This window comes from Heteronotia binoei, chromosome 6 (genome assembly GCF_032191835.1).
Source record: "Heteronotia binoei isolate CCM8104 ecotype False Entrance Well chromosome 6, APGP_CSIRO_Hbin_v1, whole genome shotgun sequence".
NCBI classification, from domain to species: domain Eukaryota; kingdom Metazoa; phylum Chordata; class Lepidosauria; order Squamata; family Gekkonidae; genus Heteronotia; species Heteronotia binoei.
The window spans coordinates 78648610-78673247 of record NC_083228.1 but is presented as its reverse complement, the minus strand read 5'-3'; the positions used below and the strand labels follow the sequence as shown (position 1 = coordinate 78673247).

The following is a 24638-nucleotide window of genomic DNA, read 5'->3' as shown; positions in this document are numbered from 1 at the left end:
CCTTATTACTGTTGCCTGGACTCCAGTGAAGGCAGCCTCAGATCCATCAGATAAGGAAGGTTAGGCATCTGCGTCCTGCTCTCAGAAGAAGACTAGTGCAGAAGTCCAGACTGCTTTGTCCAGTCCTGGTACTGTTGCTGACTTCATAGGCCTGGAAGGTTATTGCCCTTCTCTACACTGACAAGCCAGGAATCCTGAATTTTTGGTGAAGAGCCACCTGGATAAGACCCACCATGGCTACCAAGTATACAAAAGCATTCCAAGGATGTGCTTTGGGCTTTCTGAGAGAGGAATCCCTCACTTGACCATGCATTCAAAACCCCCAAGCATGAGAAAGCTAGGCTGGCTAAATGCATCCCTCAGGCCCTAGTATGACATTTCCAGCCCCCGCCTCATGTATGTTGGCAGCAAGTGGGGAGGTGACCGCAGTGAAGGGGACTGTGTGGCAGTAGCTCCGGTTACACAGCAATAGCAACTGCTCAAGAACAGCAAGACAGCAAAAAGGGCTTTTAGAGAGAATGAATAATTCACATTTTGAGCAATGTCCTGGCGACAGGAAGAGTCCAAATAGGTCCCTGGGGCATGGCCCACCGAGGGAACCATGAAGAACAATATCAGAAAAAGAGCAGTAGGGAGAGCAGAAGGACACAATGTAAGGGCAGGGCAAAGCGAGTAAGGAACAGGGCTCCTGAGCATGTCATAGTTTGGTAGGAGAGAGAACTTTGGGAGGCAGGGCTTCTCTCTACATTGCGGAACTGCATAAGGAGAAGTTGTGCCTGTTCACATTCTTCCACAAAACTACTAAAGGAAAAGGAATTGTGTGCTATAATGGAACCCCTCCACCTAGCTCTAGGCAGAGTTTGCCACATCAGCGGGGTAGAACGTAGGGTCTGAAAAGAAGGAAAGAGTGGCAGTTGAGTAAACACATCTTCCATACTCAATTTTCACCAAGAGTTTACTAGTTCTGAGAAGCTTCACTTGGTTCCACCTCCCCCGTCACCAATGCCATGGGGCCAATCCATGACTATTGCTGCACAAAAAGTGGTTTACAAGTCTTTCATAGTGTTTCTCCTACTCGAACCTCTGCACCATACAGTAGTTAACAAAAACAGTAAGAGTGCTGCACTGGGAAGCTGGATGCTCCACTGAGGAGAGAGGAGAGATCTGATCTGCAAGAACGGGGAGCTGAGTTTTGCTTTTTACGTCATTCATGTGTTTCTTGTTGTGAGGACACCCTGCCCTTGATGACACACTTCAAAGTTGCCTGTCATTTTCCCCTGTTGGAGAATCAGTCCTATCTGATTCTCCAAATATTTTAGACTTCATTTGTCTATCACTCATTTTTAAACTGGTGGTGGAAAGACACAAGCCAGTCAACAAGGCGTAAATCAGTGGTTCTTTTTCAGTTCAAGCTACCTGAGACTCCTCTTGTCTTGATTGTTCAGCAAGTAAGTTAAAGAGGTAACTTTGCTGTACAAATTCTAGTTTATCCTAGCATGCACTAGGTGTTCTTGTGAAAGAATTACAGAAGTGAGGTTTACCTGACCACATATATCTGTTCCTTTTCAAATAATATAGGTGAATTATCAACTCAAAAAAAGAAACAAACTTGTTTTAAGTCCTCTTCACAATAATCTAAGATAGACAAACCATGGCAAACTTAAATTTCTTACTAAAATTTTACCTATGCCATCACATAAAAAATGCTTAGTCCCCAAATTCACATTAAATGTCAGTATTCTCTTGAATCTGTTTTTCCTAAAGCAAATTATTTTGATCTCTGTTCAGAACTGTACTGTCCTTTCTGTTCAAGATGTTTAACCCTTTGCCAAATCCTATTGGAAGAATCAGTCTAGCAATCCCCAGTTCATCTTTTCTCTACCCATTAACTGAAATATTATTTATATATTCAACGTAAATGCATTCTCTTATGTCTTTTGTGAGCCACATCTGAAATTCATATTTTTTCATAATGTTCTTCCCATACCTTGATTTTGTTATTTCACAGTACCCCTCTGAACCCTGATAATCTGAGATATGTCTTTGCAAGGTCTTTGTTGTTCAGACCTGTCATTTTAGCATGTTACCTTCATTCATTAGATCATACAGTGCTCCATACGCTTTCGTGCCAGTGACGCTGTCTGTAATATTTAGCCTTATTTACTACACTTGGAATTGAAGAGAAACACAAAACATGCACGCGTGCAGACATACACACACACACCCAGCCCCCTCTCTACTGGCCTTTCATTGCCATATCTCCCTGCCAACTCCTGTCTAATATCCTGTCCATTGTTCCCCCGCTCGCTGGGCTGCACCCCCACAGTTTCTCTGCCAAGCCAAGTAGTGCTGAATACTGCCCCCTCCTGCTTTTACCACTTTCCCTGTCATCACCCCCCCCATGCTGATCTCTCTACTGCTTTGACACTTCCCAATTTAGTATAAACTGCCAATATCATTAACACTGTTTATTCTTTTGAATTGTTAATGTGAAGACATCACCTGAGCAGCAGGCATCTGAGGCATTGTTCCGTGACCCCAGGCCTGTTGCCCATTGTCCAGTTGGGCTTGTGGGTCAGCCAGAGCAAGTCCCATGATAGGCCAAGCTGGCAACAGAGTAATTTGCACAGCCTACCTGAGGGTCAAAGAAGGACTCTTCTTTGGAGGTAGAGAAACCTTTCTGTTTTATTCAGGTATGATAATAAATACCTGAGCTTAACATGATATCCCTTTGTTTCTGCACCGAGACACTGTTGCATCAGAGAACTGTGAGGATTATTTTCTGTTGGATATACAAAGGTGATAATATTCAGAATATGGAGAAAATTAATAGAGCCTTGTTACTATCTTTAGTGGCCTCTGGATGATGCCAGTATCCATTAATAGAACTGGGTGGTCCTTGCTAAATGAGGAACTACAGTGAAAACATAGGACACAGGAAATCTCAGGCTGGGGAACATATCATTTTTGTCTGGATTCCTGGATTAGTCCATCCAAGTAGCTTCTTCAGATCTGAAATGATCTGACTGTGCACAGGTCTACCACTTTCATTTGCTTCTACCCAGTCCCACAGTATATTTCCCTCAATCGCTCCTGTCCTCAATCAACCCCAGAGAGATTTGTTGTTCAGTCACACAGTCGAATCCGACCATTTGCGACCCCATGGACGAAGTCATGCCAGGCCCTTCTGTCTTCTACCATCCTCCGAAGGCTGCTCAAAATCACATTAGTTACATCAGTAACTAATAAGAGAAGTGTGTCTTTTTTAATTTATTTACCAAATTTGTATGCCTTACCTACAAGCTTCACGCGGTCGCCACTGTCTTTTTACTGAGGTGAAATCAGCGTGAGGCAATCACAACACAGACAGAAGAGGAAGAAACTAGGCTGGCCCTGGCCGAATCTGCTTATCAAGTGAAATGAGTTATCATTAGATAGCAAAGTCCTGACTGACAGCATGACTGCCAGTTAGGAATTCTGGCTTGGAATGGTCCCCTATGTCTGTTTTTAAAAAGCTTCCTGCAAGCAGAAAACTAGATCAGCAGGAATTGGGTGGGGCAAGTAAATATCTCTCATTTTCTACTAACAAGAAAAGGTCTTTTAAAAATAATAAAAGGGTGTGGCTCTGCTTAGGATTGCAACAGAAGTCACTATGCAACATTGTGCCAATTCTGTGTGCAGTTTGGCACACTGGTCTGTTTTGGCACACTTATGCATGCTTGTATACATACTTGGAGCCCAAGCATTAGTGGGAATATGGGCATACAGTACCAAGAACTGAGACAAGGAACAGCTGAGGCTATAAGCTAAGCCCATTATTATGATATGGTCTATTTGTATCATTTCAAAAATAAAACAGATTTTTGTTTCATTAAATTCTTGATTGTATGTATAGGGAAAGTGTGGAAGGAAGGCCCCCTTTGGATAGTGGACTCAGAGAAATTATGCTTGGGAACCTGTGAGTACTCGCTATTGTGGACAAAAACTGAGATACCTTTTCATCTTATGTAAACCATCCTGAACACTCCTCAGAGGATGAGGAGCCATCTCAGTGCTGCAGCTCTGGTAAAGATTTGCTTAGCAGAGAGGAAGGAGCTCATAAATATGTTACCTTAAAACACAACTGTTTGATATATTGAGAACATACCCCTTCCCTAGTAGCTGTACTAAAACAGAATGAACCATTATGTTTGCTGCTCAGGTTATAGGCAAAGGAAACACGAGAAGTAAGTGTTTAAGCTCAGCCACCTATTGAATATAAATAATGGCTCTGCTTGTGCTTGAACAGAGTTTTCCTGTTTGCTTTAATTTTCTGCAACTTATCCCCAACTGCCCAGGCATGTGAATGTTTCAGGCATATACTGCACAACAGAGAATCCACTCAAATCAATGAAATCCTCCTTTGCCTTGCACAGACTGCATACTACTCTGTGGAAAGTCACACAAATTTCCATCACATGGATGCTTTGGCCATAATAGATCCATCAGAGAGAGCTTTTTCTTCTGGTGGCTAGATATTTTGGACAATAGTTGTTACTGTAGCTAAAATGGGAGAACCTTAAAGAAAAGATCTGATGGGCAAAGATTAAGTTCTGGCCTGCCTGCCATGCTGCTACGTGTAGATATGATTGCTTACATTTTTCATTTCTTTTTTCTCATTTTCTTTCTTTTCTTTTTAACCTTTAAAACCTGACATTCATTCAGGGGAGAAGTATTTCCAGGCACAGGTCATTGTAAACATGTCTGATATCCATGCAAGAACAGAAACAAATGCATGCACATTAGTACTGGCCCCACTGATTGGACTGACTCATAAATGAAACTGTATAATAGAATAGGGCACTGGGAACATCTCACATATTAGGACTGCATGATGCATTACCATTTCCTCTGCACATATTCAGCCACTCACATATTGCCCATCTAATCAATGTAATTGTGATGGGGGGAAAACACTCATGCCACCCTCAAACATCACAGCATAGATGCTTTCTCCTACATGGAGATATATGTGGGAAATTATAACACATGAATCAGCCCTTACAGTTTGTGATGGCATGTGTGGTTTGAACTGAAAAAGCACCTATTAACTTTGCGTGGCTATTGACACTAGAGAAGTGGGACGTTGTAATTTCCCCCCATTAGGCTCAATACCTGCTTCCCAGAGAGCTGCAGTATAATGAATGTGGCTGTTTAGGGATCTCTCCTACTAGGGCCTGCAGAAGGTTAGCCCCATTGCCATTTTATTAGCAGATTTCTACTACAAGGACACCCCTCTTTGTAATTCTTCACAGGATAAGCAAGGTGGACATAGAAAGGTAAACACTGGTGTGGAAGCAAGATCCATTTCTTAACATGGGACCCGCTGAGCACCACCCTCTCCTAACTTTCTTCAGGTCAAACAGGAGAAATGCAAAACAACAAAGTGGCCTCAGGCTGCATTTTTAGCAAGCTCTTGTAGTGATTGATGAGGCATCCAAATGCTTGAAACTGAGGAATTTCCCCTGCACTAGGACGGTAGGGCTACCACTTGGCTGAAAAAGGCTGACTGAATCTTGACTCTTCTGTGTGTGGGTCAAGACTAGACACAATCCGTACAATGCTGGAAGCTTCTGGAGACAGTTAGGGAAGGAGCTTTGATTCTTCAGGCAGGGCCATAATTAGACAAAGGCTGCGAGGGCAGCACCCCCTCCCAAATCTGCCGAACACACCCTCTCCTGGTCTCCCAGCCCTCCCTCTCCTATTGTTTATGCTTTGCTGATTACATTAGTGTCCCCCCAATGCCCCCTGCAGAAAAAAAAATCCTAGATACAGGCCTGCCTCCTGGCAAACTTCTAACCAACAGCAGAGGAAATTCAGTGTAACTTCAGCACCACACAATCCCTTTGGAAACTGTTCTGATCCAGGGCCAGTCACCAGGATTGCTGCGGTCAGCCCCAAGAGATGATGCCCACCTTGCATTTATAGCTCCCCCAAAGTCTCACTACTGGGATCTCCATCATAGCATGGCTGCTCACTGTCCATCCATGAGGACAAAAGGGATTTTGCTAACCTTGGTAGGATTGGGGAGAGGCGGGAAGAAGGTGCTGTTGGCCGCACTCTGTGTGGGCCCCTGACAACACTAGCCTCTCCTTGCATTATAGACCTTCAACCCCAACCTAAGTTACAGGAGCCCAAAAGCTCCCTCTCCCCCTCTGCACCTGTGACCGACACACAGGGCAAGGTTTGGTGGGTGGAAGCCATCACGGTGGCGAGAAGAAGCAGTCGCGTACCCTTGCATGAAGCAGGGCTGGGGCTGTGGGGTGCCTCGGGGGCAGGTGCTGCTGAGAGACGGCGTGGGTTGGCAGGAGGTGCCCGGCGCTCGCCCACTTAGGGGAAGCTTGGGGTACACGGCGTGGCCTCTGAGCATGAGGGTGGAAGCCGGTGCGAGGTCGCCAAGGCTTTTGCAAACCACCACCCCGCCCCCCCCCCACACACACACACACTCCCCGCTCGCCCTGTTCCATCCATCCTCCTCCACCCGGGTAGGCAGAACTTCCATCTTCCCAGCAGAGCCGCCACTGATCTTATCTTCCCGGGAGCAGAACAGTACGGAGCTTGTCACAGCCGGCTGCCCGGTGCCCGCCAAGATCAGCTCTCGGAGAGCGAAGGAGGGGGGTGGCTCAGCGCCCTCGGCTCGCTTTCTCCACCACGGTGCCCATCCCCGGGCATCGGGGCAGCTGGGCTTCGTTCTGGCCATTGGTGCCCCCCGCACCAGGCCGGCCCCCTCGTGAAGGTTACTCGCCGAGTTTCTGAAGGCTGCTGGCACCCTCTCCTCAACGCCCCCCGATCCCCGCCCGTCACAGTTTGGCTCCGTATTGATCGGCGCTGCCTGGCCGCGCTTCCCCTGCAATTCCAGGTAGTAAATCAGTGCCAAGCGGCTCCACCTCCCGGCGTGGCCATTGGCTGGCTGGCTCCGCTCGGCCCCCGCTGATTGGATGCCTCTCCGCCACAAGGCTTTACATAAAGGAGCGCTCGCTCACTCGCTCGGACTTGCCTAAAGTGGAGAGAGGGGCGCGGAGGCTGAGGCCAGCGGTGCCGGCGTCGTGCAGCAGTTCCGGGAGCCGGGCGGCTCTCCCGCCCGGGATGCTCCGTGGCCCGCTGGCAGGCATGGCACCCCCGGAACACCCCATCTCTCCGGTGAGTACCCATCGCCTTGGTCCAGCTCGGTACGCCTGAGGGGGCAAAGTTTCCCAAAGAGGTGGAGACGAAAAGTTGGGAGCTGGCAAAGGAGGAGAGGAGCCGCCCCGCGGAGAAGGCTTGGCGACCGTGGTCCGAGAAGGTGCTGCGAAGTGAGCGGGGAAGGGCCGCGCCAGGACGCCTAGGCAATGGGAGCCCGGAATGGGGGTGGGTGGGTGGGTGCTCCTGGGTGCCCAGAAATGGGGATGGGGTGAGGGTGGGAGGGCAGTGGCACCCGTCCCTTGTCCCTGCCTGAGGAAAGAGTCTGCCTGTGCACCCCTGGCGTTGGGCAGGAAAGGGAAGAATCCCAAGGGTGCCAAGGACTAACTGCTCTTAAGGTGACTGCTGGTCTCCACACTGCACCGCCGGCTGCTACTGGCTGCGCCCCAGCTTTCTTTCAGGCCGGCCTGCTGTCCCGCCCGGGTGGCGGGGGGGGGGGGGGGGGGGCACCGACTCTGAAGTACACTCCCGGATCCTGAGCTCCAGCTGAGGAAACACTGGGGCTGGTGCTGATCCGTACAGCTTTTGCAGGGAAGGGAAACCCAGCTGCCTGCAGCATTAATGCAGGCTCTGGGCTGGTATCAGCGTTGCAGCCACAGATCGGGGGAGTTTTCTTAGTAACAGTCCCAAGAAAAATAGTAGAATTTCCCCTGGGACCTGAGCACTATCCCTTCTTGAGGATGCCCCCCTCCCGTCTGTGCCAGAATGGCTCTGCTCCTGTGCCTGAGTTATTGACACTAGTGGTACTTTGGAAGACAATAGGGCGGTTTGGGATCCTGTGATGTTACCTTGCTAATTTGATGCAACCACATTTCACTGGTTGTAGGGCTGTGATGTCACTGAGCAGGGTTTGGAAATACATTTTGAGAATGACGCTGTGAGTCTGTGATATCAGTGGCCCACAGTGGTGCCGGGAAGGTGAGATTGCTATGGGGTTGCTGGAGAGGTGTATTTTACATCTGACATGTTGACAGCCCAGGGGCTGTGAAGTCTGTTAAGAGAGCCACCGCAGGAATGTGCAGCAGCAACTGTTTGCTAGTGCAGAGCTATAATGCAATTACATTTCAGGATCTGCTGAGACCACTGCTTTGGGTGACCTGAGTCTGAGGCACCTTCCCCTCTTTCCGGACAGGGAATCAAGCTGTGTCTGTGCTCTCAGATTCTTGTACTCCACACCAGTGTGTCATACAGTTCCCTCTACCCCCACCCCCACCAGGAGGGACAGCAGGCTGCTGTCACCCCAATACAACCTATTGCTTCCTGGAGAGCATCCAGTGATGTCTACACCTTGAGGCAGGGTCTGCTGGGCTGGGTACCTCTCTTCAATTATCCTGTGTCAATAGGTATATTGCAGTGTTATTGACCACACCCTGCAGAAGTGAGCAAAGCATGGAAATGCACAGCAACGACATGGCCTAAAAGGTGCTTTCTCCTTTGTGATGATGCAGACTAGCACTGCTGTGAGCACTAAAGTTTTAAAAGTTTTCCATCTGCTTAGCATCTGGTGTCTGTCACCACCACCATAACCTTGGAGCAATGGGGAGGGGGGTTAGGCAGCTTGCCCAATATGAAGAGGAAGGGGATGCAGCCGGTGTTCAGCATGCTGTCCTTGGCTAATGTGCTGCACTGTGGGCACCGAATAGGCATCCTTCTGGTGCACATGATGTTTCTTATGTCTAAGGTATTCTATTGGTGGAGAAGGAAATGATATGCAGTCTCCAAGATCCTGGTGGAGGAGATGGTGGCCTCCTTCAGTCCTCCCAACCAGAACTAGATGATGACCAACCATTGCCTTTTCTATTTCCAACAACTACTTTCCCTAGAACATCTCTGCAAGCAGGTCGGTACCATGGTGCCCTTGTGGCACTTGCCAAAGTAGCTGACATTGGTTCTATACTTGGTTTCGTCAAAAGATGAACTAAGCCTGAGCTTGGATATGTCTTATCCAGTTGTTGTCATCAAAGCTTCCCCAAAGAGGAGGAAAGGGTTCACTAACTAGCAGAGGGGAAATCCTAGCTACAGCTTCATATTCTGAAAAGTGGTTGATCTTCAGCTGCCTCATTTCTCCGGAGGGCCTGTCTCTTGCCCAAATGCTTTGGGGCTGTCCTTCTGTTTTCAGCACCCTACAGTGAGTCCTGAAGCATGTCAGAGGATTTTGGCTCCTTCTGCCTCTGGCACAATGGAAACTCTTGGCAATGGATGCAGCCGTCCCAGGGCTTAATCATTTTTGTCTTTGGAGACCGTTCCTTTTCAGATACTCTCCAGGGCTGCCTTTAAGGGAAAGATGTTATCAGTTACTCAGATAAAGGGACCAAGTAGAAGTTGCTTCACACATCACAAAATCTATGCTTGGTCATGATCATATCAGCTTTTGTGAGGTCAGATAGTGTCGGTTGGCATGTTGCTAGTTGTTCGTATGGGTCTTTCGTCTTGGGGAGTCATAGCCAATTTCTTCAAGTGTATACAGACTGGAGAAAAATGCTCGTGTGTATAGTAATGCACTGGAATCTAAACCAAGGCAAGAAACATGCATGCCAAATAGTGGTATTCAAAACCATTTTGCTAGGCAGGGCATCTTCCTTGCTGTGCCCTGAAACAGGGATGCAGCCAGGCTGGGCTTGAGCAAAACTCCAGAATTTTCTCTGAACCTGAAGCCATCAAGCTGTCAATAGAAGCATCTTCTTTCCCGTCTTCCGGTGAGTGATAGCAGCCCCACCCTAGGACTGGTGCGCAGTCCATTTGTGCAGACTTGCTGCTCAATGTGCTTAGACTACAAGGTGATGTGGGAGGTTGCCATCTACACTTGCAGTACTGCCACCTTTCTGAAGAGCGGAAACCATGGTACTACTCCACCCCTCAGATGGAGCTGCTTTTGCAGCCAGCATTGCCCTTATATTCTCTCTCCCCACCCCCCAGCTTTATGTGCCCCAACACCAACATATTTACAGTTAGACACTGCATTTTATTTGGCGCTCAGACTAAATGATCTAGAGATTTTACCTTGTTCCTACACAAAAGTGTCTTTTGTGCTGGGATTTCATAATGTGTGCATCAACTCCAAGTGGACCCTTGATAGTCATAGCTGGATCTCTAAGCTCCAGTGGGCTGGCCCTCAAGTGAAAGAGCTGGGATTATGGAAATCAAATGTGTGCGTGTGCGTCTCTGTCTGCCTGTCCACAGGTATAAGGGCCCGATGTGTGTGTTTAGGAAGGCAGCTGAATTAATGACCATTTCCCTAATGATCTATCTGGAAATCCTCACTGATGTATGGGTTTAATTAGCCCAAGCCAAACGCTGAGAGCCCGATGGTGGAACACGCCGTCCCTGTCACTAGGTGCCTGTTGCCGTCCTGTTTTTCATGGAAGCTTGCTTAATGACAAGTTAATCTGGGCCTAAAGTAGAGGATGGCACCTGTGCCTAGGCTGCCAGCTCTGAATGTGATGGATGACTTTACTGTGGGCCAACGCATTGAGATAAGTTGTGCTGTTGCACCTTTTGCCTGGTCCCTCTGCCAGAAGGGATCTCTGTCCTAGGCCGCTGAACTCAAAGAATTATGTCTGAGGTGAATGGAATGGATCCAGACCTAGTCCCACTAACACCATCAAATTCAGTGGCCCTCTTGGCGCATTGCACCATGATTATGAGCATACTTCCTCAACAGAGACACAAACTGACTTCTCATAGTAGTGGGGCTTCTAAACTAATGGTATCTGTCATGCAGTTTGCTAGCAGCATAACAACCCTTTGCAGGCTGCACAGATATGTTCCATCCATTGCTTTGTACTTTATCATAAGACTCAGTTAATTACACAAACACCACACATTCGACCTCCAGGTACTCATTTGGGTCATATGGTTATTCAAGCTGTGTTTTGGAACAGCAAGGCCTGGCTGGTTCTAGACTGGGAGGTGTAGAAAATTGGGGGGTACCTGATTCTGGCACTGTTGGGGGGTGCCTGATTCTGGCACCAGTGGCATGAGTGAATCAGCCCATGTTTTTCCAAGGCACTAGCCCATTTGGCCCAAGCAGGAAAATGGCTGCAGGAAGCTAAAGAGCCAGGCAAACATTTCTTTAGCAGAACTCCAACTGAGTTACCAAAATATGGGTATGGAGAACAAGGCACATCTGCAGGAGTCTAGAACATAATTGGATATGGTTGTGATCAGCCAATAATAGGACTAGTGAGTGATGATTCTCGGGGATGCTTGCAAGATCACATATGCACCTTAACTACCCTTTTGTTCACACAATTCAAATGGACAAAGCATGATGAAAGGATGAATCCCCCCTTCCCAAGAAGTTGTAAAGGCAGTATTGATTCCTAACCCACAGTAGCGATTATGAGAACACTCCAAGTTGACAGCCCCAGAAAAAAAAGCTGATTAACATAAGATGCAAGAGCTCTCATATGCATGTACGGACAGAATGAAAAAGTGCCTCCTTTGACTATCCAGATTGCAGGTACAAATGAGGAGAGAAGAGTTAAACTGTGAGAGGAAGCACATTTGAATTGTTAAAATGTACCTTCCAGTGTAGAAGAATGACCAGGACCTTGAGAGATGTGCTAAAGTATTCCTTGAATTGGGCAGCTTGCTCTTCTCTGCTGGTGACACATTATGCATTCTAGGTTACCCTATAAGAGGGATCAGTGTGAGGCTTGTGAGAGTGGCTTAGGGCTGAAAGAATTCTTCAGGTTCTCAAGTCCTACAGTCAGCAATCAGGCTCAGCAGTTATTCTCAGGACAAAACCAGGTGCTAATTAATCTGCAAGAGAAATGCGACATTTGTGAATGTTCTTGCACGTTGTTGGATATTCATCCCCTGGTGTGTACATGATTAGGTGTAGATACCTTAAACAGATGGGTGGGTACATCTTCCTTCCCTCTACCTTCTCTTATGGGAACAACCTGGTGAATGCATGGCTGATCACACAAGTTCTCAGCACCCAACTCCTAGGGCCTGACTAGGAATGTGGTGAAATTGAATAGTGCAAATGTTAAGTCATGATTAGTTAAATTGAGCCTCCATTATTAGAGGCAGCATATATGTTTGTCATTTAGTGTTTTTATTAGCATATGTGTTGGATGCTTGCAAACAATATGGCATAGCTGATAAATCATGTCTTGTTTTTGAACAGCTCGTGCTGGAGACAGTAGGTCTCATCCAACAAGGCAATGCTTATTTTCTTGTGACCTGTAGATCTCTGTAGGGTTTTGCATTTAGAGAGACTTTGGGTTCTGCCCCACTGAGACTTCCAGGGTAGTGAAAGTCCATTTCCTTAGCAATTTTCTATTCTGATCTATTTTTACCATGCATTATATAGCATACTAATTTTCTACTATTGCTAATTTAACCTCACCATTACCAACAAACTTGTGGCTGGAAGGAAGGATGCAGTGCACTTTCTATTGAAATCACTGAACTCTGGACTAAACACAAACATGTGGTGCTGCTTAATGTTCGTTTATAGCTGCTCTCCCTCCATCCAGTAGACAAAAATTGGCTTCGCCTGGGAGCATGACTGCAAAAAATGTGTATGGTGAGGGCTGCCTGTCCCTCAGGAATAGTATTCCAGAGGGCATTTTAGGCTGCTGTAAATAAAATAAGGAGGTCACACTCCCTGAATGGGAATCTCTTCCTGTCTGAAGAAATTTCCCATGGACCCAAAGTCTTCTCCAGGGGTAAGATCAGGTTATCAGTGGAATGTTCAGGAGAGTCAGTGTGGTGTAGTAGCTAGAATGTCAAACTAGGATTTGGAAAGGCCCAGGTTCAGATCCCCGCTATGCCTTGGAAATTCCCTGGGTGACCTTGGGCCAGTCACTCTGCCAGGCTAACCTATCTTACAGGGTGATATTAGGGTAAAACTGAGAGGGGAGAACAGTGTATTAAGCTTGCTTTAGGTCCACATCAGGGAGCCAAGTGGGACATAAATACCTTAAATAAATAATGGGAATTCAAATATGGGGTGTGTGTGTGGATTCTCCAGCAGTTGCACAGGAATGACTGACCTAGCCACATGCCTTTCTGTTTGCAGGTGCCACGGGGGCTGCTGCTGCTGCTCTGGTGGAGCTTGGTTCTGACTTGGCCTGGTGAAGGATCCCAGCGCAGTGAGCCCATGTTCACAGCCATCACGGACCATGTCCTCCCCCCTGACTATGACAGCAACCCCACGCAGCTCAATTATGGTGTGGCTGTGACTGATGTGGACCAGGATGGAGACTTCGAGATTATCGTAGCTGGGTGGGTACCATAGGGCAATGTTAATGGGAGGTGGGATGCTTGCTGGCAGAGAAGATACGCGGCTGGGGTGGTCAGGGAGCTGGCTTTCACAAGAAGCAGCTTCAGAAAGTTCCTGTTGGCAGGACCAAGAGCCAGTCCAGGCTGGCTTGCGAGGGAAATCATGACATTTTTTAACAGGGTTGGAAAGAGTAGAGCAGAGATGTTCGTACTTTCTCAACAGGCTGTTTCAGAGGGTAGCACCAATCTGGCACAGATCCAGAATAAGCCAGAAGTAATAACAATGCAGAAACTCAGATGCAATTCAGGCAGGTGCTGAAATGGCCATGAATGTGCCGACACAGTAAAACTTCCTACAGCAGCTTCCTCACAGCATATAGCTTAACTGCCTTTCCAGAGTCATTTCTCTGACAAACTGTTTGCCTGCAGCATGTGTAGCCCCCCCTTCTCTGCCCCTCCTTGGCCACATGGGAGTCATGATCATGTGAATGGGCACCAAAGGGGGCTATCCCTCTATACTTGGCCACCCTATGTACAACTTGTCCTGCCCATAAAACATGTGAATTGCATTCATCTGGAAAGAGCATATATCCATCGGAGAACTTTATGTCTAGCTCTTCTGAGAGAGCTGGGTGGCTGATCAGATTTGCATCTTTAGCTGAATTCATTCTTCCAAAAAATCTCACCTCTGCGTACCCTCCTTCCTTCCACTGCTTCTCCCTTGCAAGCCTTCCCCCTACCCGTTATTTTAAAAATTATTTAATACATATCAATCCCACCTTCCTTCCGAGGAACTCTGAGTGCTGTATGTAATTCTTACCCCCCCCCCCCAGTTTTACCCTCACAACCACCCTTTGAGGTAGGTTAGACAGTGGGTGGCTGGCCCAAGTTGCCAGAGTGAGGACTTCAACTTGGGTCTCTCAGATCCCAGTCCTACTGACTAGCAGCCTCACCACACCAGCTTTCATTGACTGATCTGTTCTCTCCCCCTCCCTGCACATGTCCTGCCTCTTCTGATGCCCCTTCCCTGCCACTGAGTCTCTGAGCTCCTCCACGGGAGAAATGTCTAAAGTGCAGAAGGCAGGGCTGGTTGGGCCACCATGGAGGGCACCTACCTTGGATAGTAGGTAGGCTTTCTCTCCTGACCATGACCCAGAGGGTTTCTCAGTCCCCTGCAGCAGGGCAGGCTGAGCCACTCTGTGCCGCTGCCTTCAACTCCCGGTTGGGGGTGGGTCCAAGCCATGCACCATCCCCAGTGCCCTTTCTGGCAGAAGCACAGGCCTGGGAAGGCTGAGCAGGGGTGGTGTGGTGGTGGGTGTGCTCAGAGGCACTCGGTGCCGCAGGGCCTGCTGCCACCATGCTTGCCCTCGCCACTACGGGTAGGGGCCTAGGGTGCCAGAAACCCTGGCACTGGCCCTCCATGATTTCAGTGGCTTGACTTTCCCACCCTCATGGCAGTATATCCCTGCCAATGAACTAGTTTCACCCTCCCCTTAACCTCTCTGGCTGTCGCATATCACTCAAGTGACTCTTTCCTTGCTGCCCCTTAAGCCCTGGGAAGTGTTTCCCAGAACACCTGCATGAGGCCATTCCTTTCTTTCAAATTCTTCCTTTCCATGAATCCTTGATTACAACTCCAACTGATGTGGTTGGAGTGTTGGGCTTAAGATACTCAAGTTCAGTTCCCAGTGAGCTTCTATGTGGTGTGTGTGTGTGTGTGTGGCTGGTCACTCCCTCTCAGCATAATCCAACTCACAGGATGGTTGGAGTCCTGTCAATCCATTATCTATCCACCTGCCCACCTGGATCTAACTCACAGAATGGTTGTTAGTACAAAATAGGCAAGGGGAGAACAATGCAGTAAGCTCTTCGGGATAAAATAGAGACAAATATTGAGGCTAAGCAGGTATAATAGGAATGAATGCATATTTGTTGATTTATTCTTGTGTCTCTTAAGATAAATGTTAAATTGTAAGCTCATCAGGGCAGAGGCCTTGCATTTTGTAAAGTGCTCTATATATTGGTGTGCTGTACAAATACCAATAATTTGTTAATCCCAGTCACTAAGCAGTATAATTTGTTTAACAGGAGTTGCATTGGAATGGAGTTCACTGGTTTATTTATTGCTGAACTTGCTTTTCAGCTAGTAAAGCATAATGTAGATGGATGTCTTAGACTGGATTATATGAACATATGAAGCTGCCTTATACTGATCCTCAGTCCATCAAAGTCAGTATTTACTCAGACTGGCAGTGGCTCTCCAGGGTCTCAAACTGAGGGTTTTCACACCTACTTGTTTGGACCCTTTTTAGTTGGAGATGCTGGGGATTGAACCTGGACCTTCTGCTTACCAAGCAGATGTTCTACCACTGAGCCACCGTTCTTCCCTCTAAACATTAACATTAAGATTTCTTAGCATTAAGAGCCCCACACAGTATTATTACCAGAAAGGACCCCTGATTATCTGTCTTGATGCAGAATGATTGTGGTGTGAACCATACCTGTGTGTGTGGCGGGGGGGTGGGGGGTGTTTCTGGCTTGCCAGGCACTTGTAGAGTTAGTTTGGTGTAGTGGCAAAGTGTGTGGACTCTTATCTGGGAGAACCAGGTTTGATTCCCCACACCTCCACTTGCAGCTGCTGGAATGGCGTTGGGTCAACCATAGCTCTCACAGGAGCTGTCCTTGAAAGGGCAGCTTCTGTGAGAGCTTTCTCAGCCCCACCTACCTCACAGGGTGTTTGTTGTGGGAGAGAAAGGTAAAGGAGATTGTGACTGCTCTGAGATTCAGAGTGAAGAGTGGGATATAAATCCAATATCATCTTCTTCTTCTTGTGCTGGGTAGGCAAACCCTCTCTTTGCTCCTGCCCTTTCCTCTGGCTCCAAGGTCAGCAGCTGTTGGCACAGTGTGTATGGAGGAACTGTCTGCATTCCCACTTAGCCAGCACCTTTCCTCATAGTTGATGGTTATCCTTTGCAGAAGCCTGGGTATCTGCATCGCAGCACCCAGCACTCTTCAGAGAGAAGGAGGAATCTTTCAGCAATCAGCACACCCAGGCTGGACCTTCTATGTTATTCTTTAGGGCAAAGCTGCCATCTTTGGGACCTAGACAACTTCAATGTCTTCCCCACAGTCACTTGGGTTTAATGTTTCAGCAGCATACTAAATGCAGAGGGAGCATAATGAGCAGGAAGAACAAGTGCTGGGGCGTCTCAGTGGCTGTCCTAAGGAAGAACAACCCCCCCACCCCGGCTAGGTGTATCCCCAGATGCCACAATTCCTGCCTTCCCCCTTAGAGGGAGGGGCAACCCTCTTATTTCCAAGTTCTCTTGCTGTTCTGACAGGCCTCAGTGTGTCCCTTGACATTGTATTAATTGGCTGGAGGGATAAAGGAGGGCACCCAGCTCATTAAGGGCAGTCTTGGCTTGGAAGGGTGCACAGAAGTGAGCAAGGTAATTAGCTGTGTGCTCCCTGCACCCCCAAGCAGCCAACAGCCCCAAAGGGCTGGGATAGGAGGGAATGGAGCTGAAGCTTGAAGAGCCAACCTGCTCCTGTCACATTTTCTCCTGTCTGGTAAGGACAGGCGCCGTTGAATGAGAAGTGGTAAATACAGAGCACCATGGCAAGGGGTCTTCATTTGTAGGAGGAGGGTTCTATGCATATGGTCAGGGACTTGTGTGTATGTGCTGAGAGCCATGGGTGGGAGATTGGTACACAACTAACAATATGAGATATAGACTCCAAAACTAAACTTGGTAGGAGCCCAGTTGAACTCAAAGGATCCCCTCAACCTGTTTGGCAGATACCTACAGCCCTCATAAAACAAAGGATAAGGCAAGTGACATCCTAGGCAATCCTGACTTTGCTGTCTCTTAAAATTGACTGCAAACCCACATTCTACATAGTCTGAATCCCAGTGGGAAGGGCCATGTTGGCCTTCTTGAGGCAGTTAATAGCCAGGATGCATTTTAGCATCACATGCAGGCAACTAGTAGGCCCCACACTGTATCAGGTGGGGAGGGGAAAGCCTGAAATTGTTAATAGCATTGATACTGACTAAAAATTAATAAATGTCATGGTGAAGACTCAGGGTCTCATAGTAACAATGACACTGTTTTAATTTATCAAATTACTGTGCTTAATTTATTGTATATTGGTTGATGCAATCTTCCCTGAGCCCATGTGCAGGGAGGGTGGAATATAAATAAATAAAATGTGGAAGGAAACAATAGCAACCTGTGGCTCTGATGTCTGCTACAAAAATAATGCATTTTTAGAAATGGAAGGGTTCTAGCTGGAATGTTAAACCAGATCAGATGTATGTTTCTGGATGGGTTAGAAATTATCATTATTAGAAGATTAGATGATATTGTAAATGGAAATTTGCACCGATGCTCTGCAGGCATGCTTAGTCACCAATGTTTGTGTTTCATCTGAATCCATCCATCGTCTTTGTCCCATCATTCCACTGACCTTTCTTCATGGGCTTGCATTCCAGACCCTTCACCTCCATCACTCTGTTCTGATCTGTCACCGATTTGTCACTGTTATTAAAGGAGGAACATTAATGATAAGCCAGAGCTTCAGCTATGGATTGAGCAGCTCTGAGTAGAGTGACTGGCTCCTGTTTCGCAGAGACACCGTTCCTGCTGAAACTGTCCCCAAGTAGCATATCTGCTTTCGTTACACTCCTAGCTTACCTTCTGCTTGGATTCTACAGCAAGCTACTCTCAGCTGCATCCTTAAGGTGATGATTCCCTGTGGAGCACTATTCACAGCAGCAACGAAGCATCTACACAGGAGTATTCTCCAGTCACCCCAAACCCCAGCCTCCTCTCCCAAATGTTCAGGAATTTCCCAACCAGCACTGGGAATTCTCCATGGGTAGGAATGAAGGAATATTAAGGGAAAATGGTGCTAATGGGCATGGAGGTCCCCAAATCCACATCTCCCTGCCCATACAGTGGTCAAACCCAGTTTGACTATGCTCTTTCTAGAAAGATAATACCACAACAATTTTTGGAAGGATTGCAACAATGCCAGGCAAGACCCAAAAGGTAGATGATTACACACAGCCAGGGCTTTTTTTGAGCAGGAACGCAGTTCCGGCTGGCTTGGCATCAGGGGGTGTGGCCTAATAAGCAAATGAGCTTCTGCTGGGCTTTTTCCTACAAAAAAGCCATATTCTAAACAATGGTGGTGTCAGGGGTGTGGCCTAATATGAAAATGAGTTCCTGTTGGGCTTTTTTTTTACAAAAAAGGCCCTGCACGCAGCTATGCTGTGAGGACACTCTTGGAGGAAAACAAGCGCTAGATTAGAAAGCAAGGTAAAGTAAAGCAATTGTGTAGAAGCAGACTACTTCTAAAATTTATTTAGGATTTTCTTTTACATTAAAATGTTATGATCTTGATGAATTTTGGATAACAGCTGGGATTTCTGGTTTGTCAAGATAACTTTGAATTTGATTCTTATCCATTGGGGTGGTCAACGGTAGCTCTCCAGATGTTTTTTTTGCCTACAACTCCTATCAGCCCCAGCCAGCATGGCCAATGGCTGGGGCTGATGGGAGTTGTAGGCAAAAAAAATCTGGTGAGCTACCATTGGCCACCCCTGCATTAAAATGTTAGTATCCCTAATACTTTTATATCAACTTTTGTAAGTTTGATACTTTTCTGAATTAAATACATGTGTATTCCAGGTTAACAGCAATGTGAAATAGTGCTAGTCCCAGCACTGATCTATATAGAAGAATTCTGCTTTTCAAAACAATGGACTAACTATTTTGTGGATATGACTTTCACTATTTTGTCATTTCTTTTAATTCGGGTTGCTAACTGACCTGGGAAAAAATGCTCTGACCCTTTAATAGAGGCTTAAGATGTGGAAATGGACAGTTGAAGGTTATCATGGCATGCAGGTAAATAGCATTCCATTAAGCCTCTACAAAAGAAAAAGGACAGTCTTCTTCAGACCAGGTGACAACCTTGATTGGTAGCAGTTTATCTACCCCATGCTTACCTTTTCTGTTGCTATTTGCTTCATTTATACCTTGCCTTTCTCCCCAGCAGCTTACATTGTTCTCCTCTCCTCTATTTTATCTTGCACAGCAATCCTGTGAGGTAGGATAGGCTGAGAGTGTTATCGAGCTCAAAGTCACCCATCAAGCTTCCATGACAGAGGGAGGATTCAAACCAGAGTCTCCCTGCTCCTAGTCTGACACTCTAAGCACTACTCCGTACTACTCAAATCCAGTGTTGTGCCCCAAACCCACAATGTTAGCAGCAGACTTCTACTAAGGAGCTGAACAGATGATTCTAAAGAGAAGACTGGCAGGATCCAAGCTTTCTGCTGCTGGCTTTGCTTTGATCATTGAATGTGCTCTGAATGTGGCTTCCCCTCCCCCCCTGTTAGTGCTTCTTTCTCATCAAAGGAGCTGTCCCATCCATGGTCTCTGCTCTTGAAAGGACGATGCACGCTGCCCACCTGCAGCAGCTGCTGCTCTGGAGTTTTTTCAGCCTGAGTTCCCATGAGCTCATTATTGGGCATTCAAGGTAGAAAGAAGGAAGCTAATTGGGAAGCAGCTGAGTGTGGATGCCCTCACCAAGCAATGCCTTGTGCATTTCTTCTGCACTGCATGGCTGATCCAACCATGCTGCAACTGACCCCCCAGCTACACCAGGATGCTCAGTAACTAAGGCCAAGCCCTCCAGAAAAGTAATGCGACCATATGTGGGTCCTTCTGACCTGAAACTGAAGATGGCCAGATTGGAAGCAGAATGTTCTGTAATAATAATTACAAACAGGACATTTCATTATCAGATGGATGTGAATGTTGCTTGTATTAACTTGTTTACTGAAGGCCCAGCATGAATGTTGCTGGGCAAAGAACTCAGCATTTGGGACATTGTGTTGAGAAAGGGGTACTTGAAAGCTACATAAATGGGGGAGGAAAGGGTTGGCTTTTTTAAATATTTCCATTGAGCAGAGCTGGATTTATGCAGAAGCTAAGTAAGCTATTGTTTTACTAAATTAATTTTTTGGGATAATTCTACAGATGTGACTTCTTAAACTTGATTTAGCTGAGGGCATCAGCAGGTTTTAATATGGCCTTACAACCAACTTGTCTGTGAAGAGTGTTTTCCAACGTCAGACCCCTCTTCTGTGCAAGTAACATTAATAATAAATAATAATAGTTGGCTGTCAAGTTACAACCGACTCAAGGCAATCTTGGGGCCATAGGGTTTTCAAGACAAGAAATGAGCAGAGGTGGCTTGCCATTGCCTTCTCTGCGTACCAACCCTGGTCATCCTTGATGGTCTCCCATCCAGGCATTAACCACGGCAAACCCTGCCTGGCTTCCAAGCTCTGACAAGATTAAGATCAAGCTAGTCTGGGTTATTCAGGCTGCTGCAAGTGACTGTATTAGGGCATAAAGGTGCCAGCTTCAGAACTGGAGGCTGTGCCAATGGCTTTGAGAGCTCTTTGACTGCTGCCGCTGCTGTTCCCATCCTCGTGAGACATCTGGGAGAAGACATGAGAGCCACTTATATCTGCTGTTTCATGACCTGGGAGATTATAAAGCACCAGGCATTGCTAACTGCTCTGGATGTGGCAATCTTAACTGGACAGGAAATGCTCTTCTCAATCTCAACCCTGTTGGAAAGGAGAACTGGTATTTTCCTGTCCACAGACCAACTCCTGAGAGCTATGCAAGCCTCATAACCAGCAGCCACAGATGTCATCTCTTCTGTTTTGCAGTTGTTCTTCATATGAGTGTGGTGCTCTATCAGCAAGGAAAGCAAAGTCAATTGCTCTGTAAATATCTAGTTACTCAGTCTGGAATTAAAAAGTCTGGGATTGCAGGATGCTGCCCTTTCTTTCCTCTGTGCTGATACTACACTGTTTAGTATGGAGTTTTTCCAGTCAAGCAAAGATTAAGCAACCTACAAAAGCATTATGCAGAATACAAATGAATTCAGAAGAACTGTTAGGGATTTAATCACATGGAAGCTTGCTTTCTTCCTTCCCAGGGTTGTTAAATGATAGCAGGGCAGTGGTTACTCACCATGGGATGAAAGCATCAAATGTTAAGGTTCTCATGGAATAACTGCAATCATTCATGTAAGTAGCAGGTTCATCTGAATTCACTTGTCAGAATGAATACATTGGAAGCATATGAAGTGTCCAGAATACTTTTTTTTTTAAATGCATGGATTCAAAGGTAACACTGTACGTTTCCCAAAGCCAATCTTTTCTATGCCGAATCATTGAGCTCTGTCTGATATGTATCCATCCCTGTCCTTCTGGGTTCTCTTACTAAGAAGCTGACCCTCTCACTCAGCACGTTCCAGAGATGAGGCACCTCTACTGATGTGTCATACGATAAAGTCTCTGATGCAATTATGGCCCTTTTCATTGATTGGTCTGCTGTAACCCCTAGCCTGGTCCCACTCATGCACAGGACTGCACTGGGCCCTGCTGTTTTTCTCCAAGGCTTTGTAATTTTGTCCTCTAAGTCTTGCCAAGCTCTATATTTATCCCTGGCTCCCGTGCTCTCATTCTACTATATTAATTTCCTTTCCAAACTGTGCATTTTCAGCTTTAACAAACTCCATGCTAACTACACTACAGTCACACGTTGTCAGCTGCCAGATGAAACCACTCAGGCATTTCTGCAGCTTTGCATTGTGCAATGTTAATGTGGATGGATGTCTAAAAAAATCCAGATATTACCCTGGATCAGATTTATCAGAACTTTGCCATTTTGGCTGGCCAATGACTTTGGATGGAAGGATGTAGTTTAAAACTAGCACCTTATGTAGGAAGCTGCATAAAGATATAAACTTGGCATGATTTCTGCCAGAGTCCTGGTTTTATAAACCTGCTTTTCTCCCAGGTAGGTGCCATGTACTTTTCTCTGGTAGTGGTTTCAGGATAACTCAGTGCAAAACACCCCTTTGGTGCCCAGTGTGAACTCTGGTGATGCTCAAACTGGCATAAGAAACATCTGCTTGAATCTGGTAGGCATCAGACCTCTGACACTAAAGTGTCGCAAACAAGCTCTTCTTCTCAGGTCTAAACTGGAAAAGGAACTCCAGTGGAGTTTCCCTGATACAAAAGTCCTTCAAGGACCAGGGGAGTGAATAGAATTTAAAAAGAAACTCCACTTCCACAAAGACAAGACACCGCCCCCCCCCACACACACACACAACATACCTGCCACTTCCAGATCTTCTCCCCTTATCTATGTGCCATTTCCTGCCCAATGAATCAAACTTACTGAGAACAAGAAGATATAGAATGACTTTCATAATAAAACATAAGCTATGGCTCATCTGATAGCACAGCATTGGCTTCTGGCGTGCTATATGGTTTTACTTCCCAATATGCAGTATAGTACTGGATCCAAAATAATCAAGACTTCCTCTAAACCATTTTTATTTAAGCCCAAAGTCAAAATCTGCCTCTCAAGCTAAGTTCTAGAGTTGGGAAATACCTGGAGATTTGGGGATGGAATCTGTGCAGGGCAGAGTTTGGGAAGGGGAGGGAATTCAGTGGGGGTCACCTTCCAAAGTGACCATTTTCTCCAGGAGCACTGATCTCTGTCATCTGGAGATCAGCTGTAATAGTGATAGGTCTCCAGCTACCACCTGGAGGTTAATTAGTGCACAGAGAGACAGTATGGTGTAGTGGTTGTGTGCGGACTCTTATCTGGGAGAACTGGGTTTGATTCCCCACTCCTCCACTTGCACCTGCTGAAATGGCCTTGGGTCAGCCATAGCTCTGGCAGAGGTTGTCCTTGAAAGGGCAGCTGCTGTGAGAGCCCTCTCCAGCCCCACCCACCTCACAGGGTGTCTGTTGTGGGGGAGGAAGATAAAGGCGATGTGAGCCACTCTGAGTGGAGAGTGGGATATAAATCCAATATCATCTTCTGTCATCTTCTTCAGAGAGAGGATACAGACAAAACAACCAAAATGGTTATAGTGATCAAATAACTATGTATATTCATAGAATACAGTCCATAGGAAACTTAAATATACAATTCCCAAACAATACAATTCCAACAAAGGAGTCCTGACATACAGGGAGTTGACTTGGTTACTCCTGCTTCGATTTCCCTTCTAGCATTGGGTGCTCCTTAAGTCATCCCAGAGTGAAGTGCCGGTTTGAAATTATTTTGGATACTTTTTTGTCCCATTTATCCATTGGAAATTGTGAAGGAAAATGGAAACATTGTTGCAGAACCATTTAGAGCATTGTACCTTGTAAGGTGTTGCAGAATTATTTGAGTATTGTACCTTTTGTAAGAATGTAATTTATGGAGCACCCAATGCTAGAAGAGAAATTGAAGTAGGAGTAACCAAGTCAACTCCCTGTATGTCTGAACTCCTTTGTTGGAATTGTATTGTTTGGGAATTGCATATTTAAGTTTCCTATGGACTGTATTCTGTGAATATACATAGTTATTTGGTCACTATAACCATTTTGGTTACCAGCTGGAGGTTGGCAGCCCTACTAAGTACATATCTTGGGAAGGTTGTCATGGGGAGAATCTTTTGTTCTCTTGGGAGAATTTCTCCTCAAAAAACTCAGTCCTGCCTTGCCTTGCCTTGTCTTGCCTCTCTTTTTTGCCAGGGGTAGCTTTGACTTGGTTTCATTCACCAGGCATAGATTAGAAAATGGCTTTTCTCCTTTTCACATGCTGACTACTTGCACCACTAGAGAAGGCGTCAGACAGGAGGGAGATGTGATCAGCTCTCTCTGGAGGTGGATGCCAGATTGCTTAATATATGGGGGAAATATCTGGCAATACGATAGCTTCTGAGCCAGCCCCTGCAGCCTGGTTTCATATTCAGTTTGTGGAGGCCTTGTGTCATGATGGGAAATGTTCCTGGCATGTTCTCTCTGGCCAGTTTGAAACATCCATGAAACCATGCTTCCCTGGTAGTTATTATGTGATGTAATAAATCCGATAATTGTCCATGAAGACTTGGGTTCAAATTCTCACTTATTATCCATGAAGTTACCTAGATGAGCAAGCACTTCCCGATTACTCTGTCATCTTACTTGTCTCCCAGGTGATTCTCCTCTTGCTTGGAGAATAAAGTATGATAACCTTAATGGATGTTGCCTTGAGCTTCCTTAATGAACGACAGGTTCCCAGTGGGATAAATAAATCATTATT

The 24638-nt window shown here is 46.4% G+C and overlaps 1 protein-coding gene across 2 annotated transcripts in view; it reads left to right on the top strand.

The window, feature by feature from the left end:
- Nucleotides 1–7097: 7097 nt before the first annotated feature.
- CRTAC1 (cartilage acidic protein 1) overlaps nucleotides 7098–24638 on the top strand; it is a 30743-nt gene continuing 13202 nt past the window's right edge. For both annotated transcript variants that reach the window (XM_060241849.1, XM_060241848.1), the window contains exons 1-2: nucleotides 7098–7179; nucleotides 13253–13458. In XM_060241849.1, coding sequence (XP_060097832.1) covers nucleotides 7126–7179; nucleotides 13253–13458 — 260 coding nt within the window. In that variant the 5' untranslated portion in view covers nucleotides 7098–7125. The remainder of the gene's footprint in view (nucleotides 7180–13252; nucleotides 13459–24638) is intronic.